This window comes from Pteropus alecto, unplaced genomic scaffold (genome assembly GCF_000325575.1).
Source record: "Pteropus alecto unplaced genomic scaffold, ASM32557v1 scaffold87, whole genome shotgun sequence".
NCBI lineage: Eukaryota > Metazoa > Chordata > Mammalia > Chiroptera > Pteropodidae > Pteropus > Pteropus alecto.
Window position 1 is genome coordinate 14,734,748 of NW_006443225.1, and position 25,028 is coordinate 14,759,775.

Genomic DNA, 25,028 nt, shown 5'->3' on the forward strand with positions numbered 1-25,028 from the left:
ATGGCACACACATCAAAGAGGTTTCTAAATCAGTGAATAATAGGCCTTTGACATAAGAGGTGATGATTTATGGCCTCGATATATTAATTACTTAGAATGATGTACAAAGTAATCTTGAGTTTTAACATACTTAAAATTTTCCTTTCAATAGTTTCATATAGAGGAAAACACTTAAACAGTAGTGACTATAGGATAAAATTTGTACTGTTACCGAGAACTACTTCATGTGTCGTTCAGGTACATGTAACTCGTTCCAGTTAAAACTTTGACAAAGGTGGTTTTATTTTTTATTTATTTATTTATTGTTGTTATTTTTTTTTTTTTTTAGGTGAAGCAACCCTTGGGTGACCTCACAGGTTGCAAGGACCTTGTCCGCTTTCAATCCCTTATTTTTTTATTCCTACAGCACCTGGTTTTCCTAGGTGGTCTCCCATCCAAGTATTAACCAGGCCCGACCCTTCTCAGCTTTTGAGATCAGACAGGATCAGGCTTGTTCAGGGTAGCATGGCTGCAGACAACCAAAGTGGTTTTAAATAAAGCTTCTTCGAAAACTAATAAAGTTATATAGCATTTTGAGTTACATGTGCTTTATTTGAGTGAAAATACTAAAGTATTTGCATGAAAAGTGAAATGGTAGTATTTCGTAATCTATATTTCTTATTGCATTATAAATTACTCTTCCAATATTCTTGACTTTGTTGTTCTATATGTATAGTAAACAAAAATGTGGATAATTACTATGTGCTTCCTGACTCTGTTCTGTCATACCACTAGTTGCTGTCAGCATGTTTATTGGACATTTCGATGGTTAGTGTCAACACAGGCAGCATGAGCCCAAAATGGACCTCCTTATTTCAGACATACCATAAATCCTCAAATCTAAGTTGCCATTAACTATAAGATGCTCAGTTATTTTATGTCCCACTAAAAAAGATCACTACCAACTATATCATAGTTTGGTGTTTTCTTATTTATAATTTGGTTTTACTTATTAAAAAAAGCTATTTTAGATTTAATTAAAACATTTTTTTTATCCTATGACTTGTGACTACATAATAAATTGGATAATGTATTTTTAAAACTTCAACTTAAATCTGAATCTTCTGAATTACTTTTTCAATTGAAATTTTTGTTGAGATAATTGTAGATTCACGTGTAGTTGTTGAAAATTATACAGAGGCCCCTTGTACATTTCTTCCAGTTTTCCCCCAGTATTAATTTGTGAAACTACAGTATATTGATATTGATACAATCCACCAATCTCATTCAGATTTCCCAGTTCTTCTTGTACTGTTTCTGTGTGTTTAGCTGTAAACTACTTCTCATTCGTGTAGGTTCCTGTACCCACCACCGCAGGCAAGATGCTGAACAGCTTCAGTGCCAGCTCTCCCTGTTGCCACTCATCTCTCTCGCGTCATTCCGCCAACTCCTGGCAACTGCTCATCTGTCCCCCATTTTTAAAATGTAATCATTTAAAAATGTTCCATAAAGAGTGCCATCACCCAAAAAGGGGAGTAGAGAGCTCCGAAGGTCCTCATACTGAAGCAGTTGTTATTAAGCTGGCAAAACCTCTTAGCGTCAACTTTCAAAGCCCTGGAATCTAATAAAAACACAGCCCGGAGTGCTTATGAAGGAAGGGGCCGCTAAAGTTTGGCGAGATGATTTTAGTGTTTTTGCTCACTCTGCTTGTAGGACAGTGGCCCATTACTTGGCGCAGCTTGACAATGACAGAGGGACCGTGCAGAACTTATTCTCACAGAATTGTGGTTGTGTGTTTTGCCTACTCTGTGCTCTCTGGGCTTTAAAGACATCACCCCGAGCAGCAGACCAATCGGAAACCCTGGGGAAGAAGAAACATGGGGTAAGAGCTTTGAAAGACTCGGGTCAGCTGGGGGATCTAGAAGGCCGTGCACGTGCCCAGAGTGACACGGTCTCAGAAAAGACCTGGAGGGTCCAAGTCCTCCATCGTGAATGGTCTTTGGGTTTCCCACGTGCCGGAAGTGAAGGCTAAGGCAGAGTTGTAGGCGGCCTGGCCAAGCGCCAAGGAGTACCCAACTCAGAGCCAACCCACAAAGACTGAGAGAAGAGCTTTTGTTTCGTTTTTTTGACTTGAGTCATTTAAGGAAATTAGATGGAATATGCTACGTATTCTTTACTGATCTTGCACTCGACATATTTATGTCATATGTACCTGTAGCTCATTCATTTTTATTTCTATAAAGTAATGTTGTATGATTATATCACAATTATTTGCCTTTTATGCTGTTGAGCATTTGAGTAGTGGGAATAAACATAGACTAATCAAAAATGGGAACACACAGGCTATTTCCCCAGGGCTTGCCGTTACAACAGCGTCGGCCGCCATCACTTGTGTTTGGTGGAGTCTCAGGCAGAGATTTGCAGTGGGAAAGCTTTGGGGTTGTTGACAAAGAGAAGGCTCAGCCCGGCTCTTACGGGACGTCGCTGGCATGAGGAAGCTGGAGGCCGGCCACCTAGCAGCAGGCATCTTGTGTGATTGTTTTGGGGAACATACTTGGCTTTCTCTGGTCACTTCTGAGTTGGAAGTCGGGACAAAGAGTCGGATGTTGGCAGTCATCAACCAAGCACTGACCATTCAGGGTGGATTGCTGTGCTGGTTTGCTCTGGCGCCCTCCGCTGGTTGCTGAGGTGGGGGGTCATAGTGTGTTGTCATAACGAGGGTGGGCAAGCTTTCCATAAAGTGCCAGACACACTGTTTTAGGCTCTGTGGGCCATACAGTCTCAGTCAGCTAGGTCATAGTGTGTTGTCATAACGAGGTCGGTCCCTTGTCTACATTCAGTCTCGGAGTTGTGTCCAGTTTGTAGCTGCAAAGCTTTTCCGATTTACTTGTCGTGTGATATTAGGAATAATAACTCTTAAGTAAACTGAAAAGTTAGGTATGCTGTTGAAAGCTCTAGAGTCCATTTAAAAGAATACAGATATGTAGCTAATCAGTTGATTAAAGTGGAATATTAAAAATTTTTAAATAATCCAAAAGAAAGCAAAAGGCGAGAGGAAGAGAAACAAAGGCAAACAAAACCACCAGGACAAAGAGGAGGGAAAAAATGGCACACCTGTGTCCAGCCACACCAGTAATTACGTTAACTCTGATGGTCTAAGCCAGAGGGTGGGCAAGCTTTCCATAAAGGGCCAGACACACTATTTTAGGCTCTGTGGGCCATACAGTCTCAGTCAGCTCTGCTTGGAACTAGCCAAAGTCATAAATATGTAAATGAGGTGCATGGCTGTGTTCCAATAAAACTATATTTGCAAAAACAGACAGCTGGCAAGATTTAGCCTGTAGTTTACCAATCCTTGCCTTTGAGTTCTGAATTTTAAATTTCACCAAGTTGTCTCTCAAGGTGGGGATTTTTAAAAAATTCATCTTGTTTGTTGCTCCGTGAGACTCCCACCCCAGGAAGGATGGCTCTCACCTCTGATTCTACCTTCTTTTGTACATGTTTTAAAGAGTATGCTCCCTCCATCTGGTTTATCCATCAGTAGAATCCTATTTACTTTCAGTCTTCAAAATCTCTGGACTGCTTTCTACCCATCTCCCATCTCATCTATGTTATGAGTTTATTTTCCTCTGTAAATCCTGAAATTTCAGTGGGATTTACGGAAAGAGAGAGGGGTAAACGTGTGTCCATCTGTCACCTTGACCTAGAAATGTCACTTCTCTTTTAATATGTTCTTCCTCTGGTTGCTTATACCTCAGAATGCAAACACATAACTGCAAGTCTTTGCTTTCTAAATCAACTTGTAGTTATAAGAACCTTCACTAGAATATTCTTAGAAGGCAGAACCAGGTTTCTTTTGTATCATTTTTGTGCGTACCTGGAAAAGATAACTCATTAAAATGTTTACACCAGAGCAGAAGTGAACAATAAATTATTGCTCTTTATGCTTACTTACAACATTCTTGAATAAAAACATCTCAAGAAAGACCTTAAAGAATAGTGTGATTATAGTTCACTCACCTGGTTCCTTTTTCTAGTCTTTTTTCTCCTTTTTTTTTTTTTCACTTTTTCCTTTCTAAATGATCACCATCCCTAATTCCTTTCCCCCTCTTTTCTGAGTGGGTGTATTTATTTTTGTTCAAATTACTTTCCACATGCACTTTTTAAAATCAGTCTGTTAAGTGATTCTAGGGTTTGTAAATCATTGCCTAGTGCCTGTGGAAAGGACCTGACTCTAAGGTACTCGTGAAAAAGGCATGCTGAAGAGGTCTTAAATACTTTGATCTTTAACTTTTGAAAAGAAAATCTTTTGGTTCTTCATTAATCACTTGGACTACAGTTTCAGTTCTCAACTGTTTCCTTGGGCTTTGCTAGAATTAATAGCAAGCGTTTCAAAACTATTATTTAGTAGTTAAGTCTTCTAGCCTATGAAATTCTTCTCAGAAATAGAAATTACAAAAATATACTTCGGCATGAAAGTAATTAATGGCCATGCACTAAAAATAAATGCATAAGATGAGAATTTGATTTTATGCAACTCAAATATGTTAAATGTTTTAACACATACTGGAACCATAAATATATCACAACTTTATTGCTGTTAGTCATCGTACTTATACCTGTCAATTCTGAAAGTTTTTCTGTTTTGTTTTGGTGAAATTTTGTTCATTCTCTGACCAATCCAGAAAATTTGGATATTTTCTAGTCAAGCAAGTAAAGAGCTTTTAAAAATGTGAACATAAAGTTTATTTATTGTATAAAAATGTTAAGTCACATTGAAAATCAGCCAGGTATATTTTCAGAAATCTTGCTTTACACATGCTAAAATCATCTTAAAATGTTAACGTTAAACACATAGTTGAAGTTTCTAACTTTGACGAGACTCAAATATTTTATTACTAATTTCCAAAGAATTTAATTTACCACAAAAACTACTGACGGTTAAATGAATATATAGTCACAAATATTGGTACTCTCAGAATTAAATATTCCATCCCTATTAAGCTTGCTATTATCATTCTGTCATTACATAAGTACTGAAAAATATGTATTTTAGTAAATCATGTTAGTGAATAATATTTTATACAAATGAAACCAAAGGAATTTCACATAGTTTAAATCTTGAGATTCAATTCTCCAAAGAAAATATCCTGAATTTAAAATCTACTTCGAAAATGAAAAACACTTAAGCTTTTTACAGCACAGCCTTTGGCATCGAAGCTGAGTTCTGAATGAGATGCCGAGATTTAGCTCAGTGGCTGACCTGCAGTGCCTTGTCTTCTCAGACCCTTAAACAAGACTCTTTGTCCCCGGTTCATTGGTTTTCCGATCATAAAATAAGGAGACCAAGACTTCTCTGTGTGAATGTATGTAAGACCATAGCATTTGTCATAAAATCTACCTTCTATAACTGTACCTCTGCTTTCTACCCCAAACGTAAGAAAATGTATGCTATAGAAAAAAGCAGTGAGTTTACTTCAACTAAACTTGACATTGGACTCTGAAAGATTATTTTAGTCAGCTCCAGACTCAGCCTTGGAAATAATCATAGGTGCTAATGACGGTAGAATTTTCATAATTAAAGCAATTGTTTCCTTTATTGGTGCCAAAATTCCTCTTTGTGAAAAGTATAACATTTAAAGGAACTCATTCATATTGACCTAGAATAAACATTTGAGCTTTTCAACTAATTGAAGAAAATTTCTTCTTCAAAAAAGTATTTTAGCATAGCTATTTTTTTATTACAAAATGCTAAATCTTAAACAACTGTCCTATGAAAAATTATTTGTGACAATTTGCTTGAAATTAATTATTTCAGAATTTGTGGAATAATATATGGAAAAAGTATGTGTGAAAGTATACACATATCTGAATACCTTTTTAAAGTGAGAAGTTTTGACGATTGCAGATTAGGAAGAAAAAATGGAAAATTCAAAGTGTGGCTATCCTTAAATGACAACTTATTCACCAGTACGTGAACCACGTTATAATAATTTTAGTGCAAACAGACATGTATCTCGTGGCACATGGGCCACCTGTTGAATGAGACGGTTCTGTGTTGAAGGTCAAGGACAAAACCACAGGAGACTTTAGAGTGGGTCCTCAACGCAGTGAAGGTAAAAATCAAGGTGCTGTGTGCCCCTAAATTTTCTTTCTCCACTTCGGAGTGTGGCAATGACATGTGTCAGTCAGGAACTTGGCCAAGCAAGTGTTGAAGGTTTATGAAGCGTTGGACATGACTCGATAATATTTAGCATGTTTATAAACACATTTTGAAATGTTTACCTCATAATCTATATAAATATAAAGCTGTGAACAGCTGGACAGGTACACTGGTCTACCCGCCGAACTTTTTTCCAAGTTCCTTGACATCGAGGATTGCCAATTGCTTGCCAATGGAGAGTCTGATTTCTGAAACAATATTTTGAAAACGTTACTTACGCTAACAGCAAACCAAAGAAAATTCTAATTTACAAAATTATGCATTGAAGCTTAAATACGATAATCATCCTACAGGAGTTTTGAAGTACATTATGAATTGAAATTCTAGAAAATGATCATCAACTGAGTTTCCTTTCTCTGGGTTCTAGCAACGCAAGTTACCAATTAATCCCTGTTCGAGGATGCCTTATTCCGGGAGAGTAGTCTGAGTATTCATCTCTGTCACTTGATGTAGATATATGAAGGCTACATAAAGGAAAATGGCATCCTGCTTTATGTACCTTTAAATTAGAGGGATCCGAACCAAGTGATCTCTTGTAATCCTTTCCAACTCTTTGATTCCATAATGAAAAAGTGGGAGGAGTGGAAAGAGCGAAGCCAGATTACTGAAATTATTATTTTTAAAGTCACTGAACCTCAGCCAGGGTTTAAGGTACTTTATGGGTACAGATTAAATTATAAATTCATTTAAAGTCAAAATATGGATGATGTATTCAGAAAAATAATAAGTCTAAATTATTAAGTTTCTATTTCATATGAATTCCTTACCCACTTTACTGTTCATATGGTGTACTCACTACAGAGGCTGTTGGGCACAAGTGACTAATAAACGTAAATTCAAGTTATTAAACATTAAAATATACCGTGGGGATAATGAGTAACTAAAAAGGTCCACATTTTACTTTCTAATCTGTATTTTTACCAGTTCCATCTAATATACTCAAATCCATAATCTGTGCCCAGCATGAAGTCTACCTTTTCTTAGTTATAAGCAGTGTTGTCAGCTTTACCTGATAGTGAGCTCAGGACTGGGGCTGTTTTTTTCAGAGCAGTAAAAAGTTTTCAAGGGTTGATTCTTTTGGACAGTCCGTAGATCTCTGTAGGTTTGTGACCCTGCAAAGCTGAGCCCATGCCTTTTATGAGGGCTCCGCTGATCAGGGGTTCTAAGCTGGGCTGTAGGGATGAGAGGTCTGGGCAGGGGGCAGCCAACTATGACCGCAGCCGAATCTGACCCAGCCCCTGCTTTTCTGTAGTCTGTGAGCTAAGGATGATTTTTATGTTATCAAAGAGTTGAAAGAAAGTCAAAAGAAGAATATCTTGTGATAAATGAAAATTATTAAAGTCAAATTTTAGTGTCCATTAATACAGCATTATTAGAACAAAGCCAAGCTCACGTGTTTACATATTGTCTGTGGCTGCTTTTGTGCTACGATGGCAGAGCTGAGTAGTTGTGACAGAGACTATGTGGCCTCCAAAGCCGAAAATATCTATCGTCTGGCCCTTTACAGAAAATATTTGCTGACCCCTCACCTAAGAGAGTGTTAAAAAAAAAAACACCCCCAAAGCATCTGATTCAGGTGGGGCTCAAATCTGCACGTTTCAAATCATCATCCCAAGGGACCTGATGCAAGTGTCTTCGGAACATGCTTTGGAGCAATCAGTCTTTGATGGTCATTCAGGAGCTCGGTCTGAACCCCAGTCTCCAAGTTCACCCATTCATCTCTGGTACAGAGCCTCCAAGTCTCTTGTGTGAATGGGGCCCTGGACTCCAGGATGGCCAGACGAAAGGTTCTCTTCCCTTACTGGTCTGACTCCCCCCAAGTCCTGCCCCCCAAACAGCTGCACACTGGTCAGAAGCTCAGGACATGGAGAAGAGAGGACAGGTCTCTCCAAATGAATAACAAGAAAAGTCCCTGACCCACTCCACTGCCTTACCCGTCAGAGTCCAGGCCGTCTCCAGAACAGCGAAGGCTCACAGAGTTCATAGCTGGAGGCTGACAGTCGACGCACACTGTGTACCCTTCTCGGAGGTACTGCATCCATCGAGTCAGGGGGCGGTTTTCCATTGCACAGTGATGAGTCAGTGACTCGGTCTTGAACTCCATACAGTATCTAGAGAGGGAAAAAGGGGAACAGTTCCACTCACTGTAATTAGAGGTGGCCTAATGCCACAGAAAGTCTTAGGAAGCCTGTCATCCCCAAGGACATCTGACGGACTGGAGAGGGGAATGCAGCGCATCCTCACAGGTCCCTCATCGGTCACAGGACGCCTCGTGAAGTTTCTCATTTGATGAACTTTGACAACTGCAGCGACACTTTGCTCTTTTTTCGGTCCGTGACTGCATGAATTTGCAGAAATTTGGATTCCTGTATCTGTCTAGTCTGACTACTGAGTTGTGTAAAAGCACGTTTCGGTAGGAAAATAGCCCTTGATAACTCTGCTAATATTTTAATGAATTATATAAATTGAACAAGACCTTGCTTGTGTCTGAGAACATGTGAGTCCCAGGATGGCTAGTCCACGATGCCCAGGCCAGCATCACGCTTTTCTGCCCCACAGACGTTGCCAGGGGCCTCTCCTCCCCTCCTCCCCTCCTCCCCTCCTCCCGGTGCTCCCACCCCACTCCCCACCTGCATGATCTGGCATAGCAAGATGAGCTTTGACTTGAAGTCGAGCATCAAAGTTATATTGGGCATCACAGATAAAAAGAAATAGGAAGCTGAGACATGTTTTTCTGTGACAGAGACTAGTGTCACCTTGTACTGAGCTATGGAAAACTCTATATGTGACTAGACTCTAAGGGTCCCAGACATGAGTGAATATTTCAGAGCCTCGTTCTTAGCAGCGATACAATTTTACAATTCTTGAGAGAAACAAAACATAGTAAAAACCCTGAATGTTGCATTTCAGGCTCCAGCTATGCTAAAATGGGCTCGTTTTTTATCCACAGACTTATGAGCTATAGTAGGTTAGATGGAAAGTCTGCTTCAAAGAAGATACTTAAGAGTGTGGGTGCCATGTCCTGGGCCCCTTAAGCTATCGGGGTGGGAAATTCTCTGATGCAGCTTCGGTCAGCTGCAGACAGCTTAACCCAGACAGCATCTTGATGATGTTTTCTAATTAAATTCTCGTAGCAACCCCATGTGGCAAGTATTAATATTCTCAGTGTTAAAGGAGAAAAATCAGGTGCCTGGTGTGTGGCAGTGACGGGGCTGAACACACAGCCGTCTGGTGTCTGCTCTGACAGCGGAAGGGTGACTTTCTGGCGAGCACACAGGTTCCTCCCGGCCTGCGCCCTTAGGTCTTGATCTAAATCCTCAGGGCTCAGGTGTGGGCCACGTTCAAGTTCACCAAACGGAGGGGGCCGCTGGAGTCCATGGTCCCATAAAAACCAGAAGAGGCGCATCCTTAGTGACTGACGGTAATAACTCATTTTCGTGTAGCATGTTCCTTCTTGGGCATCAAACCTCAGAGACAGAGAAATCTTGATTGCCCCACAAAAACAGGAGGGAACAAGGACTTTTCCAACTGTGCTTAAGTGTCCCGTTTTACCCAAAGTCGCTGAACGAGTAACGGAAGAAAACCCAGCACCCCAAGTTGACCTTCGTGAGATGACTTGACCATACAGGTGGAAAAACAACTTTAAGAAACAAACAAACAAACAGGAAAACACCAAATTACCCGGCATCCTGGGTGCGCGTAGACCACTGCGGAGAGGCCGCTTGTCTCGCTCTCTCCTTGTTGAACGCAGAGGTAGTTATAAAGGCGGGGACTGGAAAGGAAGAATGACGGTGAACACCTGTAGCCTACACTCCCAGAGGACGTTTCCCAAACCTGGTTTCGCACCTGTCCGAAGCCGGCCGTTCCCAGTGCAGAGGTCTGCGGCACCCAGGCTGAGCTGCAGTGTCCCCAGAGCCCAAGTTCATAAAAATTTGTGCGCACCCCATGAGGGAGGAGGGGGATGCGGGCTTAGAAAGGCGGGCTCGTCTGCGGCAGTAACACGAAAGGAAGGAAGAGAGCCAGGAAGGACCCCCAAGAAAAACGGCGAGGGAATAGAGGAAGGATATTTTTTAAACGGAAGGGAGAGAAATAGAGAAGAAAAGGTAAAGGAAAGAATAAAGTAAAAAAATAGAGGAGAGAGAAAGATGAGGGAAAAGGGGTTGGAGGGAGGGAAGAAGGTGACCAGAAAGAGAGGAGTGAAAACGGGGAGCGTGGGATGCAGAGGAGGGAAGCGCGGGTGCCCCCAGGTCTCCGGTCACCGCACCCTGGAAGCTTCGCTGCCAAGCGCATAGCCCAGGTGTGGCTGCCCGGAGCCGGCCGGCTCAGCACTGTCCCCGCGCCCCCCGGGGAAGGAGTGTCTAAACCGTCCTCTCCTCTCCTCTGCCCTCTCCTCCCCACACCTCACCCAGGCTCTGAAGCTCGGGAGGGGGTGGAGGGAAGGAGCCAGGACTTCTGCCCCTCCTGCCTCTGCTCCTTCGTTCTGTCGCTCCATCCGTGCACCTCCTTCCCATTTCATCTCTCAACCTCCTTCCCATTTCATCTCTCAGTCCCGGGAGGCACCTGCCACCTGCCGCTCTGTGTGGCACCTCTTGATTCCACTCTGCTGTCAACTCAAAGAAGGCAGGGTTTCGCCTCGTTCATCACTGTAGGCCTTTCACAATTCACGCTCAGTAAGCGTGTGTGCAGTGAGTCCCTGCGTGAACGATCCAAGGACCGAGGCGCACAGGCCCTACTTCCCTGGGGTCTTCTGTTCTTGCTCTGAGCCTTGCAGCCGAAATGGCTCAACACGCCTCCCTTTCATTTCAGACACAAGGTCAACCCAGGCAGGGTCGCCACCGGCTGATGCTGGCTTCTGGACACCACAGTCATCATCAACATGAACAAAATGGCGGGAGGGTTTCCGGGGCACAAAATCGATGCTCCAAGCCTACGTGCTCATTGTACCTGGCTCTTAACCGCCACAAGATGGCAGCCTTAATTCTGTTTTAGATGTTTTTATGAGGAGTCATTTTTATATTACTAAAGAATATAAAGCAAAAGTGAGTTAATACCTGGCAGTCACTCGCTCCTAAGAGTTGAGGGCATTATTCCTGTCTCGTATGGTTTGGTGCCTAATCTCTCCAGTGAAAAGCACCTCCATCTTGTGTAAACCCTGGAGCCCCCGGCTCGTGACTCTTCCTTGCTGTACTAACATGTTTAATTGTTTTCCGAAGAGAACATGTCATGATTTCGAAATGTGACGATAGCTTTTGAAATTTCCAAAACATGGACAGAATCAAAAGGACAAGCGATTGCATGTCTGTTAGGGGCCTTTCTCTGTTTCCTTTAGACCTAATTATCAGAAGCACAAACATCTCAAGGATTTTAGTTTTCCCATGTACTGTTTTCATTTCTGTTCTTCTGATACATTTATGTATTTATTCACCGCGTGGAGAATGCGTTTACTGCTAAATCCACGTAGCATTATATCGGTCAGACCATAAAGTTTTCGGGATGTCTTTCTGTAGCTCAGAACATTTACTTGATCTCCTAATTCGTGCTGCATGTATTATTACAAAAGTTCAGAGGCATGTGCTTAATGCATAGCTCAGGGGGGAAGCGTGAGGTTAGGAGGTAGAGAGCGAGTATATGACTATAGTTTATGATATGAAATCTTAAGAAAACATTTTATAATAAAAGTGGAAGCTGACAGTTATGCACTTCTAAGTTCCAGGCACAAAGCCGCGTATTTTTATGCGTTAGCTCATTTAATTCTCACAACCACCTTCTGAGATAGGTGCTGTTTCTCCCCGACCTCACAGATGAGGAAATCGTGGCATAGAGAGGTTAAGAAATGTGTTCAAGGCTCATGTCTAAACATGGCAGTGCCAGGTGATGTCTCCAGACCATGCTCCTCACTGCCAGGCACAGCGGCCTCTGTTATAATGCAGGTCGGAAAGTGTCACTATTTTAAATGCAGCATATTCCCCATGAATTATTTATATGCTCCTTTATTTTCCTTTTCTGCCCCTAATCACTGTCCATAACGTCAAGTGAGATCTCAGAGAAGACAAAGAAAAGTTTTAGCCTTTGCACTCTGAGTCCCCTGAGGTCACGGGGCTGAGGTCACGGGCCAGAAGCTGGAGGAGGGCCCAGCTTCTCCAGGAATAACGCCTACCTGTAGGATGGCACCTTGTATGCTTATAGTCTGCTTATTTACAAAGTACTCTCATGTCCTGTGTCACCGGTCTTCATGAAAGCTTTGTAAAGAGGTGTTCTGATCAGAAGTTTTTCTCATCAGAGGCTCATAGAAGTTAAATGAAGGGAAAATAAAATAGTCCATGACTGAGCCAGGGGCTTGACACAGAAGACAGCTCCTGTTTCTTTAAGACCTACAATCCAAGGCCCTGTGAAGCCTCTGTGGTTATGACCCATCATGACAGCGGGCCAGTATCCCTGGGCCTCATCTCCTGCGTGTCCTGCCCCCTCCGCCCAGCTTGGATGGGCGGCACATTCTCCTGGGAGGGCGCCTTCCCACTCGCCTCGAGTCCTCAGTCAACAGGCCAAGTCGCCTGGGGGTTTCTGAGCCAGCACCCCTTTTTAATCTCCCCGACAAATTTAATTTTCATTACTTAAGAGCGATAAGTAATTTAGAAATAATTTTTGCCTCCAGTCCCACTTCTGCCTACGTGTGGAAGCCTGGCACTGGGGACAAAGACTGGGTAAATGCTAGTCCCCCCTTCCTGGCGACGACATCGAAATGTAACAGATTCTTTGTTAACAGGCTATGTGCCAGCTTTTCTGGCATTCTGTCAGCCTACCATTGTTCAGTCTTACAGCTCCCGCCTCCGAAAGCATGGCACCGCACACGCTGACTGTGAACATGAAAGTAAATTAAATTTGCTTTGAATATTTTTTACAGCCCTCTGACACCACGGGGTGTCACGATAGCCGGCTTCGAGCCACTGGTCTGTAAATATAGCATAAAAAAGAAGAGAAAGAAAATCTGACGAATAACACCAGTCTGGATGCATACAGTTTATGATGCACATTGATCTTGTAGGAGGAAAGCACATATAAACAATTGTCCGTATGTGCAACAAATACAATCATGTGGGTTTTTTTAGATTTGTTTTTATGATAAAAATATAGTCAAGATATGCATTAAATGAAACAGGAAAAAATGCAATAGCTACTTGATCATTAATGAGAGGGCTTCCGTGATCATGTTCACTGGCCTCGCAGGGCCTTTATATTTCTACTTAGAATTAGCAGAATCTGTCATTGCGATTTTAACTTTAATGATAACAATTAACCGCAAAATAATACCAAGCGTGGGGCAGGGAGCTGGGGGAGACCCAGAGGATTTAGAACCATGAGATCCAGGTGTCAATTCTGGTCCCCTTCACAAGTGCTGTCACCTCTGAGCCCGGTGTCCTCATGTGTCAACCTTAATGACGCTGTCCTACTTCTATGACAGACAACACCGTGGCCCCCAAAAGATGACCACATCCGAATCCCCAGAACCTGTGAATATGTTATGTGTCATGGCAAAGAGAAATTGGGTTGCCGATGAGCTGACCTTGAGAGAGGGAGGTCATCCTGGCTTGTCCAAGTGGCCCCTAGGCAGTCACAGTGGGAAAAGGGGTCACATGAGAGTCCTAGAAAGACACGTCCCTGGAAAGACGGCGCAGAGAGGTGCAGTGTGGCCGGCTGTCACAAAGGAGGAAGGACCGCAGGAAAAGGGATGCAGACAGCCTCTGGATGACAGAAAAGGCAAAGAAACAGGGTCTCCCCCAAAGCCTGGGGAAGGAACGCGGCTGCTGACAGCGTGACCGCAGCCCAGTGAGGTCGACCCTGACTTCTGCCTACGAACTGCAAGGTCATGCGTCTCTGCTGCTTAGATCACTCGGTTTGTGGTCACTGGTGACCTCTGAACTTCTGAGGTATCGACGGGAAGTAATACAACCACACCCTTCGTGTTTTTCTCTAGAACAAGCTTTCCTAAGAGTGAATCTCTTCATTTTAATGTCTTTCGCCATTTTGCTAGGCTGAGAATTTCCCGATCCATCAAGTCCCGGGTCTATCGGGATGAACGGCTCTGCCCTCCGTCTGTCTGTCTCTGCAAGGAGCAACCCGGCGTTCTGCTGGGAAACCTCAGTACCCAAGTTCATCGCGTGTAAGTTGTACTTCCCACATAGCTGCAGGAGCCAGTTCCGCTGAGCTCCTGGCCCCTAATAACAGCGAACCCCTTTCCACCTCGGAAAGACGAGGAAACGAGGAAACAGATCCCCACCTGGAGTGTCCTGGAGGAAACACAGCCCTGCTGACTCACTCGACTGCAGCCCAGTGAGACCTGGGCTGGACTTCCAGCCCACAGAATCGGAGGATAATAAGTTTGTGTTATTTTAAGCCACTGAGTTTGCAGCAATTTGTTATAGCAGCCATAGAAAACTCATGTATCATCTGACGGGGTTGCTATGAAGACTGAATCGATGTCTCAGCCATGCACATGCGAGAGGTTAGTGAGCCATGCAGCAGAGGCTCCTGCTCTGTGGGTAAGAGGCCTGGGGTTGGTGGGGAGGAGGGCGGGGTGGGGGGGGCACAGGTGCACAAGCGAGCGCACAGCAGGTCTGAGAGCCCCCAGACCGAGGCGGGCGCCCCTTCCCCGTGCTCCCTCGCCAGCCTGCACATCCCGCTGTCACAGCGCTCACGCGGCACCCGAGTTCTGACTAACGGTGATACTGCTGCTATTCGGCTTGGCATCTCCGGACCGCTGCGCAGCGCTGCTGTGTACTAGGAGCTCAGTGAGTCAATGAAATGCATAAATGAAGGCAAAGGAGCTGGGCGGGAAGGGCCTGGGGCCTGGAGAATTCGCCGCCGCGGAGTGTGACATCACTGTCTCACTTCGCTCTCATTTCATTGAGGAAGCCATCCTTTTCCAACGTGTATCCCACAGAACACTGGTGATGTCACGACATACCCCTGGGAAAAAAGGGGTCATTTAATCAAGTAAGGTGGGAAGACATCCCACGTCTTCTTCCTCTTGTTGAATAAAAAATGCACGTTAGCATCACAAAGAGAGGTTCTCTGGCGGAGGAAACCGTCTGATTTACCTCTACTCTCCTACCTCAATCCCTTTTTTTTGCACTTTGGGAACTTCTGCCCTCGGGAAAGTGTCATTTAAGTGATCCAGCTATGAAGCAGGGGCCCAGGAAAGAACCGTGGCTGGAGCATCGATTCTCCAATTCAGGTGAGCAGCCCTCTGCCCCTGAGGCCTCGTCGCAAGCGGAGAGCCAGGCTGGCGCCAGTGACCGTGGGTCTGGGCGGGGCCGGAGGAACTTGCGTTTCCAACCAGTTCCCTGTGTCCCTTGTCGCCAGCTTGACTGAGTTTGCTACAAAGCGAGTGGTGCCCGCGGAGAGGGGGCCACCCCTGGGCGATAAGCACACGGAGGGAATAGCAGAGCGGGCAGGGCGGGGGACGTTTATGCAGCTGGCCGGTAGCTCCTGTATCTGGCATTTCCTGAGCTCTCCCTATCTGCTGCGGGCAGGCCGGCCCACCCCACTCCCTGCAGCTCATGGAACTTTCCCTGTGCAGCACCTGGCCTTTTATGGGATGAAGAGATGGAAAGTCACCGAAGACCGCAAGGCAGCGCGCGTGCAAAGCTCCGTACCGAAGGCGTGCCCGCAGGCCCGGCCCTGGGGCGTCGAGTACTGCAGGCAGCCGGCTCGCTCCTCCAGGGCCGGGCAGGGCGCCCCGCCGTTCCGGGGCTCTTGCTGCACCGGGCGCCTCCGCACGCGGGCCGTCGGCTTGCACTGGTCGGCACAGCCGCTCCAGGGGCTCCAGGACCCCACGATGCAAGGGCGAGCTGAAAAACAGCAGGACGGCGCTCAGCCGGGAGGCCGCGGGCCAGCGCTCCCCCCTCCACGCCGCCGCCAACTGTGCCGACCGCCCGCGGCACTGCCCTGCCCTGCCCCAGGAGGAAGTCACAGCAGGGCCAGGGGACACTGGCTCCGCTGCCCTGCCAGCGCCTGGCGGAGGTGCAGGATCAGGAAGGTGGGTCTGAGCCGGGGACACACCCCGCAGAGACACGGAGGCCTGCAGGGTACTTCCTCATACTCCCCGCCTCGGTCAGGGCTTTGCTCTGGGTTTCCCCTGATTTTAACTGTCCCCTCCCCTGGCTAGAACCTTTTTTATTATAACAGTAATACATAGTCATTGTAGAAAACGTAAAGGATAAAACAAAATTATTAAAAAAAAAATGTCCTTCACTCACCAAGCATCCCATCTCCTACCCAAGTCCATTTCAGCAACTATGTTTCCAGAAGACACAGCTCAGGGCCACACCGAGGGACCCCTAACTGTAGGCTGCTCCGGGATGCTCAGCCTCATCCCCCATGGCTCACAGAAACTGTGAGAGCTGGAGTTAGAGATGAGCAGGCAGGGCCCGTGGGGGTGAGAGCTCTCGCGGTGCCATGAGGGGCAGAGTCAGGCGGAGAATCCGGCCGGAGCTTCGATTCTCTCTCTGGCCATGGCTGTGGAATCAATGTGGCTGCCCAGCTAACTTCCCCCTTTAAAGTCCTACTGAGTCTTTCTGAAGGAGGGTAATGAGTTTTTTAATTGATTGTAAATAACTGAATTATTTCAAGATTTGAAATTAGACGTTTCAAGAAAAGGTCAAGAAGACAGAAGATGCGACCTCTGAACTAGATGCCGAAACTTTCTCACGAAACGCGACTCGCGTTCCCTGTCACCCTCGTACTTCCCCGTGTGCAGAGTCTGCGCCAAGAAAGCACCTACAGGTCCTTGAAATCTTGGCTCGGGCTTCCGGCTGTACCTGAAAACTCACTTTGCCTCTGAGCACGCTCTAGGGGTTCGTGGCTTTTGAAAGACACATGGTTTGGCAGCACATAGCTACCCCTGGCAAAAAAAAAAGGGTCACATATAACATAAACCTCTGTCACTAATTCAAAAACTTCAGACTGTTTTCAAATATGTTTGTATCCATCATCTAAAAACTCAGGTATCGCGTGACTCATAGGTCAGTTACCTAAAGCAGCAAGAACGGGCCATGTCAGCGTCCATCCCCAACACACGCCCTCTGGACACTCGGTCACGGGCCCCTTCCCGCTCTTGTTATCCCCTGTTACCCTTCCCTCTTCATTTTCGGGGCTCCGTGATTTAATCGTCCCTGAACGACACCACCCGGACGGCTCCGTGGAATACAGAAGGAAAGACATTCACAGAGAATTAGAGTCCACAGAGTCGAAAGGTGTCCCACAAAATGCCTGGAAGTGGAAGGTTAACTGGAGCTGTTTACTCCTGCACACTCACAGACACACGCGCACGCACACACACGCGCACGCACACACCTGTTCTGCACACACACAGACACACACGCGCACGCACACACACGCGCACGCACACACACTCCCGCGCACACACACACACGCTCTATTCTTGACTACGGGTGACCGTCTGATGATCTGGATTGTAAGTCGTCATAGGTCACGTGCACTCACACACACCCACATGCACACACACACACGCGCACACACACACATGATCTATTCTTGACTAACGGGCGACCATCTGATGATCTGGATTGTAAGTCGTCATAGGTCACAAGCGATCCTCGGTCACGGAGTGACAGGAAGGGCGGGACTTCTGGCAGAGTTATTACCACGCGTCGTACATCACAGCTGCACGACACAGACTTCCTTTGAGTGTTCTCGTCTCCGTCCCACTGCGCTTATCGAATCCTATCTAGAAACGGCACATCCAAATATTCTTTCTTAAAATCTGACTTCCTCCATCTTCACATTTTGCTCGCTGTTCCTGGGGCCCAAAAGGCTGTTACCTAGTGAGCATGGGATCGCCTTTGGCTGTGAGCTTGTCACAGCTTCCGCATATCTAGATGATTAGGGTATGATGACATCATCCCACTCGTTTTTAGGGGACAGAGGCCTAGATTCAGTGGGTGCCAGGAAGCTCCACAAAGCCTTTTTTCTTTTCTTCTTTTTTGTTTAAACCCAACATAATATTCAGGTTGAGTTTCCCCAGAAGCGGCTCCTGGAACACGGATTTGAACGCGCGTAATTTGTTTGGGGGTGATCCCAGGAAGCGTACTGAAGGACTGGAGCGCGCAGACGGGGAGCAGGCGCGGAGGAGCGCCCAGAGACAGGACGTGGACACCCGGGTTCCTGGTTTAGGCCCCGTGGGCGCCCCTGGCTGTCAGCTCAGTGGCAAGCGAGCTAACCCAGGGCGTGGGAATGAGCAAGTCCTTCGGCTGTACCAGCCGGTCCCCCTTCCTCAAGAGCCTTCTGGTTATCGGATGTCCTTGCCACAGCCACGAGACGGGGCCAGGAACACTGTTTCAGTAACAAGCCTGCCCACAAGAGTAGGGAGCGTTTCCACATGTCCTAATGGTGTCCAGTCGTAGCCACATACAATTACCTTAAAAGATGCTCCGCTGATTTTTTTTTTTTTTAATTAATGGCTTTTTAAACGCCCTCAGTGGTTTGCCATTGAATTTGGAATGAAATTCCAACTCCTTGCGGTGAGTGCCGGGCCTGCGTCTCCCCTCCACCCCACCCCACCCCGCACTCTGAGCTCCGGCCACGCTGGCCTCTTGATCCCTGGAACACCCCGAACTCTCCCACACTCTGGGACCTTCGTTGCCTTCAGGGTGTCTTTCTCCTGCCAGCTCAGCTATGCTGTCTCCCAGCCCGCCCCCCACACACCCCTCACAATTACTTCCTCTCAGGATTCAGTGTTCTTTGCCTTCCAGCTTCTCCATGATTCATAATTATTATCATATTTTTCGGTTTATTGTCGAGTTTTTCACTTCATGTCTAGTGTTTGGCACATGGTGGGTACTCAAGAAGTATTTGTTGAATGAATGAAGAAAATGGCATCAGGCAAGTTCTTCTTTTTTCCTAAATAATGGTCTACATTGAAACAGAGCCTGGTCTGCTCATGTCATTAGTTGGAAGGCGAAGCACCGGCACTGGCACCGGCACCGGCTCCAGAGTGGGAAGGAAAGAACAGGAGCCGAACCAGAGGTCCCGGACCCAGAAGACAGGGGCGCTTGCCCCGGCCCCGGGTGCCTGCCCTCTCCTGGCAACGGCGGCCCCCAAAGGTGCCGCTGGAAGGGGCCCGGCTTCTGTGCCCTCACATTAGGTAGAGCCTGGCTTCGGGCAGCCACAAGTCCTCCAAACCCTTTGTAATCCACTTATACCTCCTGCCAGTACCGTATCTTAGATGTAACAAGCTCCTTTCATTGTATTATCTGTGATGCGAAGAGGTATTTCCTTTCATCTGAGCCAAACTGCCCTCACACAAGAATTTCAGAGTATGGTGCAAAAAATATATAGATCTGTTTATCTCATCTGTGCCACCCCCAGACCTGCTGTTCCAGGGGGCCCCCGTCCCTCGACGTGGCCTTGCCAGGTTGACGATTCCAGCTTTGGGGCCCTCCTTTCTATAGACACGTCCCCTCTCGGAATCACCACTGGGCTCTCCAGAGGTTCATTCACAGCCTCGGTGAGTTGTGGCAGCCAGAACTGGGCTCACCATTCTCAGTCCTTAGGTACCAAAGGGTAATTAAAGAAAAAAAATAATCTTTCTAATGCTTTTCTTGATGGTGCCAAATACACACACACACACAGAGAGCAACAAACTCAGCTGACAGCCAGAGTCCTTCATTTCGTAAATATAGTTTAGGTGTATTTCTTCTTACTAGAAAGCCTGGCTCTTGTTCTCACGTAGCATCTCCTTGGTTAATGGCAGACACTCCAGCATCCCCTTTGTAATCTGGCCCCGCCCGCTTGGCTCTCTGCCACCTCCGAGTTGGAGGCCACCCACGATCAAGGGCCTTCTCCCGCACACTGTTGAGTTCAGAGAGTCCCTGTCACCCCTCAGGAAACACTCCCTTTACACTCCGCTCACAGAAGTGCCCCTTACGCATGGCTTTTGTTTCCTGACATTCTGTGGGAGAGGAAGAAGCCCCCGTATCCACACGCGCACACGCGTTTAAATGTGATATCTGCTTTTTCCTCTTCTCCAGATGTAGATCCTTTTCTTTGGAACGTCCCCAAAACATCTGACCGTCGAAGGAGACTACATCGCCCAAGTGCCTATTTGCCCCTCGAAAAAGCTCCAATGAAATGATTAGGTATTTTTTTCCTCTTGCAGAAACCATGTTATCTGGCCCCTAGTAACTTTTTTTCTCTTTTGAGACATGAACTGGACAAGTGCATGAAATGCTAGCAAGACAGTGGAATGGGCTGCCTCGCTAGAAAACTGGAATAATACGCCACGCAAACCCAGGGAAAAGAGAGGGTGCAAATTAAAAAGATGACGCTTTTTTCTGGGCATTACATTTCCAGGTGAATTGTTTCCTTCTTTTGTGCCTTTCTATACTTTCCAAATGTTCTGCAACAAATATAGATTTTGTAGTGAAGGAAGGAAAATGGAAAATATTTTTACAAGGACACGTGGCTCCGCCCTGGCTGGCCGTGCCCTCTGAAACAGCGGAGAACGTCCCCTTGGCGGAATGACTGCTCAGTGTTTTGACAAACGCTATCAAACGGCTCCAGGACAGCCATCGAGGGACTGCGAAGGGGGGCGGGACGCACTTCGGCCCTCGAGCACACAGTTTGTGGAGGGAGAAGCCTCACGCACGCTACCAGTCTTCATCTGCGGCCCGCCCTGCCAAGTTCACAGCTGCTCTTAACCCCTCATTTCTCCCAGGCAGTAAGAACAGGAAGCTCAACTGGGTGGGCTCTGGATCCAGAGGTCCTGGGTGCAAATCTCGCCCCTTCACTTATCCGTAGTGACTTTGGACAAATTGCCTAATCTCCAACCTCCCGATGCTCTGATCACCTCATCTGTAAAATGAGACCGAAATGAGGGACACGGGCACACCTCGCTCTACTGCATGTGCATTGCGCTTCGCAGATGCTGCTGCATTTTTACAAGTCGAAGGCAAGACCTTCCGCCAGCAAAAGGATTATGACCCGCTTTACTGTGATACTCTCTCTACTGCAGCAATCTGGAACCAAACCTGCAACATCCCTATGACCTCGGTGGGTTGTGAGACCCCAGTAAGTGTAGAGCTGTGAGGTGCCTGTGAGAGGGCCTGGCCTGGAGCAGATGCTGGGGAGGCTGTGACAATATCCTCTCCTTGACTACACACCCAGGGCTGCAGCCAAACCCTGCATGTCCAATGCCGGCGCCAGGCCCTGCGCGTTTTCTTCTGCGGAGACAAAGGCAGGGAGGGCCACATGCTGTCTCTCGGCTGCTCTGGCTCCAGCAGAGCCTCAACTTCCTAAATCATCGGAGGCTGTGACCTCCTTCCTCTGGGTGAGTTATGGAGCCCATATTGTGAAGGAAGGTGCCCCTTCTCCCTCCAGATATGATGTCAGCAGATTTCGGCCAGCTGGTTTCCTAGATCCCCTATAAATCTAGAAGAGACTGGCCCATAGAGACCACCCAGTTTTTGTCCTTCTCTGCTTGGGTTAATTATTCCTCTTTCCTTAAGTTGCTCACCCAAGACCTAATGCAACCTACGATCTTTTCTGTGATCTTAGAATGAAGAGTCTAGAAACTCAGCTGGTGACTAGAGATTGGGTTGTTCTGAGCCCGATGAGCAAGGCTTCCACAAAGTTCGTCCAGGGCAGGAAATGTGGACCTGTCCCCCTCCTCTGCTTCCCTCCTTCCCCCATCCCTGATCAGGCCAATGGAGAATTTTCCATCTTTTTCTTTGTGGGGGCTGGGGCCAGTGAAAATGCATAATTAGTATGGAAACTGAGATAATTTGTTTCAGAAGATTTTTTTTTTTACGACAGCTTAGTTATTCTATAATCCAGTAACTTATTTTATTTTTACTGAGTAAAATTTAGAAAAAGAATTTCCAGTACTTCATCTTTTAGCCGCGTCCCCCAAAATGCATGTCTCAGGATGAAAAAATCAGAAGGAACGGAAGTAAGGCACGCTTCGCTCTGACACAGTTCCACTTTGTTTGCATTTAACGTCACTTCAGCCCAAAAGGCTTCGGCGGCATCCGTGGGTACCACAGCAGAGGATGAGGAGAAGAGGGTCTAAGAGGCAGAATGGCCTCTGTCTGCAGAGCGGCCGGGACCCTGCCGAGCCCTGGTTTAGAGAGGGATGAGCCATCGCCGTGCACTGGCACAGACGATGGGTTCAGCTCTCACTCCGCTGCCCTTCTTGGTAACTAGTAATGGAAGAGCCCCGAACACTCGCAGCTCCTGCAGCTGTAAAATGCTCGGACGGGCCAGCCCCACCTTCTCCAAAGCCCAGAGTCAGCACGCTTGTGACGCTTGTCCAGGGCTGAGGACACCAAGCATCCCAGCTCCACTGCGTGCCCGTCACTCTCGCCCTCCGCTCTGAGGCGCCAGCTGGCTCAGTCCTGCCAAGCGGCCAGCTTCCAAGTGTCTCTGTCTCCTTCCTCCCTTCCCGAAAAACTCCAGGTGCAGCAGATTTACCAACGAGAAGCCTTTTCGGTCCCCATGTCCCCGCATCTTCTGCTAGGCTAGATTTCTTCCCGAGTCCTTCCAGAGATGGTAGGTCACCTCCTGTCTTCCGCTGTCCCTCACCCAATAATTCCCACTCCAAGATGACGGGCTCTTTGTTTTAATATTTCTACCTCCTGGGCTGAAAATAAGGGGCTTATTTTTGACCAAATAAAGACTTTGAGGATTCTGCAGCTCCTCTCGCGCTGTTAAGCCAGTTTTTCTCAGGACGCTCGCCCGTCTTTCCCCATCCTTTGTCTGTGCGAACTTTTCCGTTTCTAGCTGCTTTCACTGTCCTGTTCTCGAGGTTGGCCTCACGCCTAGCCTAGCGCCTGGCACGAAAGGCTGACGCCCACGGGTAACTGGTGAAGCTTTCCTCCTAGAATGACCTTCCCCTTCTAGAGACCTCTAGCTCATTCTCCGGGCCTAGGCTTGCCCGTCACTCCCTCCGAGAAGTCTTCCTTGAATTCTGCTGGTCTGCGTTCGCCTCTCTGGCCTCCCAGGCTCCTTATTTTGGCACTGAGCACGTTGCGAGCGCTTTTTCATGTGAGTTTCCCTGCTCGACTATGAGCTTCTAGGGGCCGGAGACTGTACCTCCATCACCTCTGTGTCACTGTGCTTACCATATACAGTCCACAGCACATCGTTTGAGGTTCAGGAATTCTGTATTTTCCTTTAAGGTGTAGGTAAATCCCTCATGAGAGACAGCTGAGTGAGAGAAGCGGCCATAGTGGACAGGCTTTACTAGAGGACCCAAGTACCTGAGGAAAACAGGCATTTAAGTAGGACGGGGCTACTGAGGGGCTGGCGGCTAGGGACAGTTGGCCTGAGGGCACTGCATTTCCTAAAAAACTGACTCTTTACCTTACTCTAGCAGTAAAATCCCCTGGCCTTGGAGCAGGAAAAGGAAAGAAGTTTATCAAAACAAAGATCAGTATTCATAGGTAAATCATTAGCTTTCCATCGGGGTCAAAAAATCTTACTGTTTTCAACAGCAGGCCTGGGCGACCATCCTGCCAGAGGCTGGTGGCCTCTTCCTGCAGACAGGAGGCAGAAGGGGAGGGATGCTACTCTCCAGCAGGCCCCCAGCCCTGCAGGTTACTCTCCCAGGAGGATGCTCAGGATCCCACAACACGGGGTCCTTGAGGTCAGACCCTATCAACCATGTGGCTTTTGGGGGTGATGTGGTTAAGAGGGAGTGGAGCTACTTTCACTTCCGGAGCTGGCTTCTCTCAAGTACACCTTGTTCTTCAGGGCTTGTTCCTTCTTTACCTTTTAATTTAATTAAACCGACATTTGTTGAGTCCGTACTGTGGGGCTGTGATACCGTGGGAAATTTAATGATGAAAGAGACTGACCCTTAAGGAGAACCAGCAAGATTCAAACATAATCGGATCTCAGATAAAAATCTTTATCAAGCTATGTGTAGATGCCATTGAATTCAAAGAACAGAGGAAGAAGGCGCCATGCCACCTGCTGGAGTCTGGCGGAGGGGACAGCTCTGCTCCCCCAAGAACTTGTACTGCAGGAGAACGTACCCCAACCCAGAGCAAGCCCCTGGCACAGGGTGAGCTGGTCACGAGGTCCTCCCCCTCCTCACCCCTCACCCAGCCTTTCCGATCCCCAGGGATTAACAGAAGGGCCATGGCGGAGCCTGAGCCAGGGATGGGTCCCTGAACCTGTGAGTGCCATCTCTCCAGGCCGGAGGTGGCCCTACCAAGCTGGATTCCTGAGTCGAAGGATTCATCCAGCGGAGGTGCCCTGCGCCCTTCCAGACAGACAACTGGAACACCCTGGCCTCGAGCAGGAAAGTGAAAGAAGTTTATCCAAAAAAAAAACCAGATCAGTATTCGTAGGTAAATCATTAGCTTTCTATCCAGGCTCTGGCGGGAGGGGTGCTTTGGAGGCTGGAGGGGCCTGGATGAAGAGTTTGGGGTGCACACAGGTGAGGGGCTGGAAGCCCCTGGGTAGATGGAGCTGGGTGTCACTGCATGCAGGGGCTGAACCGAGGACCCTAGGATGAGAGAGCCGGGTGTACGTGGACGCGAGGGGCTGCAGTGGGCTGGCACCGAGGGACTGGACCCGCCGAGGTGGAAGGGGCCGGGACGCCTGGGTCCGTGGTTCGCGGTCCTTGCTGTGGGACTCTGCCCCTTGGCGCGGGCTGAAGGCCCCGCACTCACCTGGACACGCCCTGGCGTAGTCGAAGCAGCAGTCCCCGGTGAGAAGACAGGCTTGGTCGCAGAAGCACGTCCCGTAGACCCTGTCCAGCCTCCAGCCGCGGGCGAAGCAGGCGGGGTCCCGGCCCGGGCAG

General features: G+C 47.3%; 1 protein-coding gene and 1 pseudogene across 1 annotated transcript; both read right to left on the reverse strand.

Moving 5' to 3' along the window:
* Positions 1–397: 397 nt before the first annotated feature.
* LOC112472687 lies at positions 398–516 on the reverse strand (annotated as a pseudogene).
* A 4,185-nt stretch (positions 517–4,701) lies between these two features.
* Positions 4,702–25,024, reverse strand: SBSPON (somatomedin B and thrombospondin type 1 domain containing; the record flags this gene model as incomplete). The annotated part of the gene is made up of 5 exons (XM_006924088.2): positions 4,702–6,390; positions 8,137–8,313; positions 9,884–9,974; positions 15,856–16,050; positions 24,898–25,024. Coding segments are annotated over 5 exons (708 nt in total), but the record flags the coding sequence as incomplete, so codon positions are not given.
* Positions 25,025–25,028: the final 4 nt, after the last annotated feature.